Raw genomic sequence first — 10,635 nt, 5'->3', positions numbered from 1 at the left:
CTCCCCCTTCCCGCGTTCCTCTCCGGTCCACAAGCGGGAGCTGCGCCGGGTTCCGTGTTCACACCACAAGCGCTGCAGAACCGGCGGCACTTTGCCTGGCACCTCTCTAACTGCAGTGTTCCATACAGCGGGAAGGCCAGCGGCCGTGCTGCCGCGTGTGCCGCTGGCCGCGCTGAGCGAGCCGAGCCGCAGCTCTGTGCGCCGCCGGAACGCAAACCCCAGCCTGGCGCTCTTGACAAGCAAAGGTCCCCGCTGCGCGGCGGGGAGGAGCCGCTGGGTGCCCGCTGGGGCTGTCCGTGCCGGCGGGAGCCTGCGGGCCGGTGCCCGCTGCCCGGGGCCGCCCCGGAGGCCTGTGCCGCCGCCCCGGCCCCGCGGCGCTGTGCCCGCGGCCGCCGCCAGGGGTCGCGCTGGAGCCGCGGCGGCGGCGGCGGTTTCTCGCGGCGTCTCGCGAGCTCCTGACGCGCGGCCACGTGACGCGGCGCCGGCCGGGCCGCTCCGCTCCGTTCTGTGCCGCGAGACCGGGGGGGGCTCCCGCCGCTCGGGAACGGGCCGGGGCCGGGGGCCGGGGCCGGGGCGCTGGGGCCGGGCCGCGCTGGCGCTCTCCGGCGGCCCGTAGCGAGCCGCGGCCTGGTCCACACGTGGGGCCTGGTGTCCTCCGGCACGCCCGGGCCGCTGCGGCTCCCACCGGCGGGTACGGCCCCTCGCCGCCCGCCATGGCGCCGCCGGAGCCGGAGAGCGTGCCCGAGGCGGTGCTGGAGCAGTGGCGGCAGTACAACGAGACCGAGCGGCAGTGGGGGCTGCGCCGCCGCTTCATCCTTCGCCACCTCCACGGCTACCCCGGCGCCGCCATCGACCAGCTGCTCTCGCTGTCCGTGCTCTGGACCAACCACATCTTCATGGGCTGCAGGTGAGGCGGGGGAGCCCCGGCACGTCAGGGGGGTCCCGGGCGGGAGGCGGGGGGGAAGCTGGAAGCCGGCGGCCGGAGCTGAGGCCGGAGAACTTCGGTTCCCGGGCAGTTGCCTTTGCTCCAGTGCGTGTTTGAAGGCGGCGGGGAGCGAGGTGCTGACAGTGTGTGTGTTTTGAAAGTAGCTCTTAGTGTCCCACCCCTGAGGACTCCTGAACCGTCTGGTGTCGCGCTTTGTAATGTAAGCTAGGAAAAAAGCACCCCTATAAGCGTGGAGCAGCCTGCACGGTCCTCTGGGAGCTCGGGTCTTCTGAGGGAAACGGGCCGAGGGAAGGAAGAGGTTTCACTCGCTCAGGATCGCTGTTCACGCACAGGAACCCCCGTAACCGGCAACAGCAGGAGCGTCACCGCGTCCCGGCTGACACCTCTGATGTATGCGATTATTTTTAACCAGACGCAAGGCTTTAAAGACAGAAGCAACTGCTGAACCACCGGCTTCGGCGGTGCAGTGACAGCAGAGCCTGCAGCCACTGAAGGGCAAATAGTTTGGCGTTTGTTAATGTTTACTGTCTCAAAGCTTTTTTTGGAGAATATTTTGTATCTTTTGTATAGAGCTAAATCAACACCTTTAAATGCAGATCTGCGTGTTTTCTTAGCTCTTTCTGGTCCAAGTGCGAAACTGTTCTGCTCTGTAAGCACCAACATTGAGCATAGTTTTAAAACAGCTTCAAATTCCTGAGTAGTACGTTAAAATTGAGCATGTCTTCTTAAGATGAAGTCTCTTTGGTCCATTAGCTCATCTTAATGTGTTTATGTGCCGACTTAATGGAGGGCCTTCTTCGTGATCATGCTTTGGGGAGCCAATGCAATAATGTAGTTATAGGGTGCTGACAGCAGAAGTGAAGAACTGTGTGGCAAGATCTCAAGTCCTTAAAAAATAATGCAGCTTAAGCCTGTATGTGCACTCACTTTCCCTGATGAACACCTCTACCGGCAGCTCTCACGGGAGACGTGAGCAATAGGTGTAGGCATGGTGTGCTGCGGAGCTGGGATGGGGAGGATGTGCTCCCAAAGCTTGTGTTGTGGGTGAGCGTGGACACCCGGCACGGGCACGGTGAACACGCTGCACTGTTAAAAAGCAGTTGGCAGCTTTCCTGAGAGCTCTCAGGGACGGGTGGGGACCCACAGCTTACTCTGGACCTGCCTTTTGCTGCTGGGGGAGAGCTGCTGTTGCTGTGTCAAGTTAACTTCAAGGGTTGTGGGGTTTCTGTCGTTTTCTCTCAAGCTGGTTGGTTGGGTTTGGGTTTGGTGGAGTTCTTTAAATTTTTTGTGGGGGTTTGTGTTGTTGGTTTTTTTTATGTTGACACTCGCTAGCTGAAGGCAACCTGTTTGTCAGAGCACGCACAAATCAGAGCCTTTGCTGATGAAATCCAAGGGAGTGTTCTGCTGAGCATGCTCTGGAGAATGTCCAGAAGGCTTAGAAATCACAGTCTGTGAGGAAGGAGTTAAGTAACAAGATTCATTTAGTTCAGGGGTGGATGAGGGAAGATGCGTGTGTTCTAAGGCGTGTTAAAGCAGGGTGGGGAGGAGAAGCATTGTGCTCCAGAGCTACTAGGATCAGGATAAGAGGTAATGTATGTCAGTCACACGAGGGAGGCTTTGGGCATTGGAGGTGTGGGATCCCTCTGCCTCCATGTGCAATCTCCACAGCTTGAGATTTCTAAGGCCAGGTTAGACAGACACATGCTGGGACAGGTTGCTCTCCCCTGGCTCAGAAATCTGAGCTCAAAACTTCTCTGTCCTTTGTGAAGAAGAGTGACACACTCATGTCAAATCTAACGCTGTTCTTGCACGGTGCTGTGCATTGTCCTTCATGTTCCCATCGCAGGTAATGCACTGTTCTCCGTGTAAACCAGAGAGAGGAAAAAGATTCCCACCCTTCCCTCCTGGCTGCAGGAGGGGGCATCACCACTGTCTGCTTCCCTTTGATCCCTCTTGGCATTTTCTTCCTGTGCACATTTCCACTACCTCTGCTGGAGGCTGAGCTGTGCTGGTACCTGCGGGTGAAGCAGGGGCCGTAGTAGTGTGCGTTCAGAGTTCTAACCCAGTAACCGAAATGGATCTGATTTCTGCCTACCCCTCTAAATCAGGAACAGGAGGGGCATTTCTTGACTGAAGAGTGAGTGGATTTCCAGAGCCCTTGGAACAGTAGTATTAAAAAACTTGTGCAAGTTATTGCAGCATTGGCTGCTGGGACAGTTGTGGGCTCCCATCCGTGTGCTGTGACCTGATGCTTTTTGGCATTTGAAGGTGAGCACACCATGGAACACATGCAAGGTTGCTTTTTCTTCTTTCTGAACCACGGTGTGAAGCTGTCAGAAGTTAGTTTTCGGCTGTGTTTGTAGGTTCTCCTTGGTTAGAAAGGTTTTGGGTTTTTTCTTGCTCAGCTTCAGTGTGCACATGGCTTGAAAACATGTGAGAGATCCCCAGAGCAATGGAAAACGTGGCTGGTGGGGGATGTACAGTGTGTGTGCTGCCTGTGGAACTGCGAGTGTGCTGCAGCAGGGTCAGGGTTTGCACAGAGCCGCTCACAGCCACCTCACCTCCGTCCTGGCGAGGGGTTGGAGACGTTTCAGTTACAGCCACAACGCTAGAAATCAGGGTGGCTTTTAAAGAGTGGTCGATAGGGGCTGAGCAGAGCCTTTGTCATCCGGCATCTGCCGTGTCAGGACTGGGGATGTGCTGACTGACGGCTGCTGGCCCCACACAGCTCCACTTGTTCCTGTGCACCGAAACCGTGATGCCCACAGACTCCTTCTGCACACCCCTATCCTCAGTGTTCCCAACAGCTCTGCCAAATGATGTGTTTTGACGGGTAGTGTGTTGAAGTTTAAAACCCTGTCAGTTTGGCGGCTGTTATTCACAAATGGGTTCGCTTAGAGCCAGGTAGCTTGTGAGGCGGTGTGCAGGCTGTGTGCCAGCACTGAGCTACCTGTGGCACAAGGCTGGTAGTCGGGTGTTAATACTCGAGCAAAACTGGGGAGCGTCTCCCTTGCACCAGGTACTGTGTCTTAGGCAGCTTTCCTTCTCGTTTTCCGTAATAAAAGCTTGTGTGTGTGTGTGTGTGTGTGTGTGTTGTCCCTGTGGGACAAGTTCTAACCAGTTTGGTGTTGAATCCACACAGATATGGCATGCAGGTCATGGAGAAGGTTCTCAAGATGGCTGAAGGCATCGACATCGGGGAGATGAGAACATACGAGTTGGTTCCTAGCAGGAAGCTAAAAAGATACCACTCTCCATCTGACAGTGAGTACATCTTGTCTGCTTGTGCACTGAAGGAGACACCCTTCCCTATCACTGTGTGGTGAGCATCAGTGGGAGTGAGGGGAGAACAGTGTGCCACGGGGCTGCCTCAAGAGAGCCAGCTCCACAAACGGAAGGGGAGCAACCGTGATGTACTCTGCTGGACTGCAGCAGCTTCCCTCCTCTGCCATGTTGTGGGTGTACATTGTTAATGCTGAATTCTCTTTTTCCTTGAGAAAATACAATTTTTCATTGAAATTACGAGGTAATTGATTTTCCCTGGTGATAGTGTTAGGGAATTGAACCTATGTAATGAAATACCTGTCTGCGCTTCTTTACTGTGGTGAGGGGTGATGTTCCAGCTGAGAAGGGGTTGTACACGTGCATGGAGATGGCTTATTGATTTTGAGTTATGACCTGCCTGACGCATTGGGGGTGGGGGCTGGGGTTAATGTGGTTTTTTCCCTCCCTATTGGACCTGGAAGGGTCCTGCACAGCCAGCCCAGTCCTGTGGTCCCAGGGATCCATGTTCCAGCTGTAGCTTTTCCAGGGGAGGAAATGCAGCAGGCGAGAGGGCTGCAGTTCAGCCACTGCATCCGCTGGCTCCTCTCCAGCCCCTCGGAGCTCCCTGCCCTCTCTGGAGGGAGGGCAGCGGAACTGTTCCTGTGTGCAGGTCATGCATGCGAGCGGGCAGGCCCTGGCGTTGTGGGGCAGCGTCAGTCAGTTTGGCTGTTTAAAGCACAAATGGTCAGGCAGCACAGGCTCCTCCGCGCTTGGGTATGACCCCTGGCTCTGCCAAGGTTTCTTCCCTTGCTTTGACACTCAGCAATCGTCCTGTGCTTCGATGGACAGGCTGCAAAACTGAGGAAAATGCTGCCTGTTTTGTCTGTCTGTCAGGAAGCAGCTCTGCAGGGAAGGGTTCTGGACTGCATGTTGCACAGACAGCATAAAGAGCTGTTCTGCTGGCGAGAGCCTTTAGATGCTGCTGCAGTGCAATCATCCAAATACCACACTGAGCAAGAAATGTAAACCTTGCCATAGTCCATCAACACTGACGAGTGAAGGATTTAATGCATGTGTAAGAGCTCTGTCACCTGATTGAAACAGGAAGGTCTGTTTATGCTGCATGCAAAGTGGGGTTTTCACCTGCAGTGAACTAGGCTGTGATGAATACGCTGTGGTAGTGTGGTGTCTAGACAGATGTGTTGCCTGACCTATATTACAGTCACACACATTGGCACTGGATTAGGCAGCTCATTCCAAGGCACTGAGGTGGCTTTTTGCACCTTGATGAAATTACATACATGTAATTCAGTGTGGGCCAGGTCTTTCACAGGAGGTCTTGTATAACCACCTTCTAGATGTAACTTACTTATCAGCTATTCCATTCTTATTTTCTGCAGTAGCTGTGCATATCAGGACGTTCTGCCTCATTTGAAGTTCATCTGGTTAAGAAACAGGTTTACCAGTAACGTGTAATGGGCCCCCCCCCGGCCACAGCAGCTGTCACCTGAGGCTGGGGCAGATTTCTCCATGTTTGGTGTCCTTTAGCCAAGTTGAGTTATGTCTTCAGAAAATAGTTCTATTAACAGTCATTAGCAGCCCTGCGTGCTTTGGAAGGGAGGGTTCAGTATCACTGTGCTCCTCCCATCAAATGAGAAGACCTGAAGATGAAGTAGTTCATCTGAGAGCACCCCTCAGCCCTGCAGCAGAGTCAGAGCTGAGGCTCTCCTCCTGCTCTGGTGTTCTGTCTTACTGGCCATGGTTTTTACTTGGTTTAGTAGTTTTGAATGATGAACGTCAGAATCAACTGGATGGGTTCAGTGGGCAATGTTGAGGGGCAGAGCAAGTGATTTGGACCTAAAATCATGTAGCTAAATATTTTTGTATGGTAGCTGTGGAGCTGGAAACAGCAGCATAGTGACCTGCACAGGAGCAAGTGGTCTTACGCGCTCAGTTGTGAATGTGGTTGGAAGGAAACCATTTGGTTTGTGGCTAAGAAGAGGGAATCCTGTGTTCAGAGCCCGCAGGCTCCTCCTGGAGGTCACTCTCTGAAAACGCTGTCTCCCTGTCGTAGCATGTATAGGTAATCTTTTTGTTTTCTTCCTCCCCATAGGTCCAGAGCTGGAAGAGGTTCCTGAGCCGCCCAAAAAGATGGTCCCCAGGTTCCGGGCACGACCGCGTTTTGAACCCATACACTTTGTCACCAGTGCTGAGAAGGATGACAGGAGGGAAGAGTCTCTGGATAACCAAATGCAGGAGGTGAACCAGGAGGCAAACACAAACAGCACAGCACAGCCAGCTGAAAACTGTACAAATTCTTCTGGGGGTGCACGGGAGGCGGATCCGCAGCTTTCCAACCCCGCTGGGCTTGGCTTTGCAGGCCCAGCAGCAGCAGCCAGGAAGGCTGTGAATAGCATGGACTCTACCACAAACAGCACGTTGCAGGTTTCTGTTTCTCCTTCAACTGTCCAGTCTGCATCAGAGACTTTCCCTCCATCAGCTATAACGCTGAAGCAGAGTTTTATCGAGAAACTGTCAGCAGCTGTCTGGAAAAATCTTGCTAACCCAGATGCAAACACTGGGACTGACAAAATTAACTTTACGTATCTTTTGACACGTTCAATTCAGGCATGCAAGACAAATCCTGAATATATTTATGTTCCTCTGAAAGAAATCGCCCCCGCTGACCTCCCCAAGAGCAAGAAGCTCCTAACGGATGGCTTCGCTTGTGAGGTGCGATGTCAGAATGTCTACCTGGCCACCGGTTACGCCGGCAGCAAGAACGGGTCCCGGGATCGAGCGGCGGAGCTGGCGGTCAAGCTGCTGAAGAAGTCCGTGGAAGTGAGAGTTGTGCAGCGGAAGTTCAAGCACACCTACCACGAAGACCTGGTGGTGTGCGAGGCAGGCGTGAGTCGCCCGGATTTCCCTCCTGCTCTCAAACCCCACGAGGAGTTTGTAGTTGCCAACAGGGACTGTGTCCCGATGCAGCCCGGTGCCGAGTCCGTGAAAGGTTCCGCTAATACCAACAAACACTGGACTAGTTTTGTCCTCACGGAGAACGCCAGCGACGCAATAGGAATCCTTAACAATTCTGCCTCATATAACAAAATGTCTGTTGAATATAAATATGAATTAATGCCCAACCGCTCGTGGCGCTGCCAGGTGTATTTGCAAGACCACTGCCTCGCCGAGGGATTTGGCACTAAAAAGACCAGCAAGCACGCAGCCGCCGAGGAGGCACTGAAGATCCTGCAGAAGATGCAGTCAAACATAGCAGCCATCAAAGTGACCCAGGTTCAGAAGGTGGGCTGCTCATCACGGGGCTCTGGAAGGAAGAAGGACCTGAAAGACCTCGTGGTGTATGAGAACTCCAGTAATCCGGTGTGCACGCTGAACGACACTGCCCAGTTCAACAAGATGACGGTGGAGTACGTCTTTGAAAGGATGACTGGCATGCGGTGGAAGTGCAAGGTGCTGCTTGAAGACGAATTCATCGCAGAAGCAGTTGGAGTGAAGAAATCTGTCAAGCATGAGGCAGCAGAGGAAGCTGTGAAAATCCTCAAAAAGACTCAGCCAACTGTTGTCAATAACCTGAAGAAAGGCACCGTCGAAGACGTCATCTCCCGAAACGAGATCCGGGGTCGGTCAGCAGAAGAGGCTTTCAAACAGAAGATCAAGGAAGACAACATTGGGAACCAAATATTAAGAAAGATGGGCTGGACAGGCGGTGGCCTGGGGAAAGCCGGGGAAGGAATTAGAGAGCCTATTTCAGTGAAGGAGCAGTTTAAAAGGGAAGGACTTGGGCTGGATGTGGAAAGGGTCAACAAAATCGCTAAAAGAGATATTGAAGAGATCATTCGGAACTATGCACGCTCAGAGAGCCACATTGACTTGACTTTCTCTAGAGAACTGACCATGGATGAGCGGAAGCAGATCCATCAGATCGCCCAAAAATATGGTCTTAAAAGTAAATCTCATGGGCAGGGGCACAACAGGTACTTGGTGGTGAGCAGGAAGCGGCGCAAGGAGGATCTGTTGGACCAGCTGAAGCAGGAGGGCCAGGTTGGGCACTACGAGCTTATTATGCCGCAGGCAAACTGAGGGGACGTGTCCCTTCAACTAGAGACTGAGCTGCCCGGATACTCGGTGAGAGAAAGATGCTGCATTTTTCCTGTCATGGGCTATATCAACGTTAAAAGTCCTTCACTTTGTTAATATCATTTCTAAAACACTGTTAGACATTTAGAACTGACCGAGTTCTGTTCCAAGCATATTAGCACAGCCCAAAAGCAGTAGTGCTGTCACTGTATGTGTCTTTGATATTACTTGTTCCTTCACATTTTAATAGTTTTGTAATAGCAAAAACACATGTCCAACGAGGAGGAATTTGACATCATTTAAAATTATAGTTCCCTTATTCTTCTTGACCAAGGAAGTAAAAAAAAAAAGCCCTTTTTTAAAAAAAAAATAAAAATAAAAATAAAAAAAGAAAATCATAAAAAGCAAAGGAAATGCAGTCTGGGGGAATAAACCTGTATGTAAAGTTGGTATTAATGACAATGAAAATAAAGTTTTATTTCTGGAAAAAAAACCCCAGGATTTGTCACACTTTGTAAAGAAAAAAAAATAGTAATGTGTGAAATGTGTGTTTATTCTTGAGGAATGTATACATCTATATATATATATGTATATAGAGCAAGGTCTTGTCTCTGCTGTGTTTGTAGGTAGAGAGATGTCCTGAACCAGTTTAACCACAGTTTTAATTCATAGCTTTCCACCTTGAGTCTCCCATCCTGCGAATTCCTGAATGCACCTTCATCATCAGCGTGTCAGACTGAGATAATCCCAGGGCATTTTTACCTTGGAGTTCTGCTTGACGTGAGCAGATGAAACACCATGTGAAGTGTGAAGCACAAGTGGAGGTAACTGCAGAGCCCACGCTCCGGGCGGCTCGTGGGCACCGTTATGCAACTGAGTTTTTTACTTTGAATATGAGCTCTTTAATCCCGAGCGAAACCAGAGCTGTGCCTGAGGATTCCTCTGCTCCGGCACTGTACCTGTGCCCGTGTGTGTCAGGGGCGGGTCACAGCTGAACTCCTGGTGCCGCTCTGCTGTGTGGTGCGAGCGTGGTGTCTCTGCAGGACACGGGGGCTGGAGAGCAGGCTGACCTCTGCCTCTGCCACAGGACATGGCACTTTGTGAGCCGTGGAGGAATGCTCGCTTCATGCTTGCAAAACAGAGGTTAGGCACTGACCTTGGAAGAGCCAAGAGTGAGGTGCTGATTTTTCTGTCACCAGTAGCACAAACCCAGTCCTAATGAAATACTTTTTGTCTGTTGCCTTGTGTCTCAGCTCTCCCTTTTGTTTTTCTGCCTCTCCATCTTTCTACATCTTCCTCTAGCTTTTTTCCCACCTCCTGTTTTCTCTTTGGATCCTCGCAGCAGGAGAGAGTGACTGACCTCCGCTGATGCAGCAGAATATCCTGGTGATGTGCAGTCAGAAGCACTTTCAGCTGCACAGTGTGAGCAGGAAGCGGCTGCCCTGGCAGGTAAGCCTGTCTTGGGAAGGGCACGAGCATTCCCTGCTCTCTGCCTGGATGGCTGCAGCACAGTGTCCACTGGCTTGGACTGATGAAACGGGAACGTGCTGCTGCTGCTGCCTGTGTTGAAAAATAATCTGGCAGTTAATTCTGAAAGTGTGTTGGGTTTTTGGTGTTTGGGGTTTTGTGTGTGTTATTCCCTCTCTACTGCTGCATTCCGCTCTCAGAACGCTGGGTTGCAGCAGATGGTGATGTAGGAGTGGTTCTTTCTAGGCAGATATTCCTGCAGCAGGCAGGCGTGCTGCTCCCCCTCCCTAGCTTGGATATGCTGCAGCTCTTGTAGGCTTGGTGATACTGAGACAGGCAGCAAGAGCCCTGCTGCGGGATTTGGGATGAGAAATGCCTTTTTAGGGGAGCAGGAGCTGGCTAAATGTAACAGCCCCTCCGCAGGGGCAGCTGTCCAGGGCCTTGCTCTACCTGTCGCTGTGATTACCCATCTTAGCACAGTTACAGAATGGTTTGGACTGGACGGGCCCTTAAAGATAATCCAGTTCCAAGCCCTGTTCACCATGTTTGCTGAGTGCGGCACCGCTGGCGGGACGGGCCTGTTGCCGTCCTGTCTTGTTAGTGGCTGTAGCTGTGTCTGCCTGGGTGTTACTGTTGGAGCTGAAGGGTTGCCAGAACCTCTTGTCGCTGGTGTGTCTGTGGAACTGTAAGCTTGGCTGGAGAGCCATGACCTGCTCGAGAATTACATTAGTGGCTGAAGGCCATGCTAAAAAGGGGTATAAAGGTCAGGGTTTGTATTTTCTTGCAGCTCTGTGCTGCTCTTGTTCCCTTGCTCTCTTAAGAGTCCACACCATCCTGTTGTGTGTGGTGGTTGGGTTTTC

General features: G+C 52.3%; 1 protein-coding gene across 1 annotated transcript; it reads left to right on the top strand.

Moving 5' to 3' along the window:
- Positions 1-442: 442 nt before the first annotated feature.
- On the top strand, positions 443-8,788 carry NKRF (NFKB repressing factor). The gene is made up of 3 exons (XM_030498508.1): positions 443-907; positions 4,089-4,210; positions 6,324-8,788. Exons 1-3 carry the CDS (start codon positions 714-716, stop codon positions 8,309-8,311), a joined length of 2,304 nt encoding a protein of 767 aa, XP_030354368.1. The 5' UTR covers positions 443-713; the 3' UTR covers positions 8,312-8,788.
- The last annotated feature ends 1,847 nt before the right edge of the window (positions 8,789-10,635 follow it).

The sequence above is a fragment of the Strigops habroptila genome, chromosome 9 (genome assembly GCF_004027225.2).
Source record: "Strigops habroptila isolate Jane chromosome 9, bStrHab1.2.pri, whole genome shotgun sequence".
Taxonomy (NCBI): Eukaryota; Metazoa; Chordata; class Aves; order Psittaciformes; family Psittacidae; genus Strigops; species Strigops habroptila.
The sequence above is the reverse complement of the archived record's forward strand: the minus strand, read 5'-3'. Positions and strand labels throughout refer to the sequence as shown.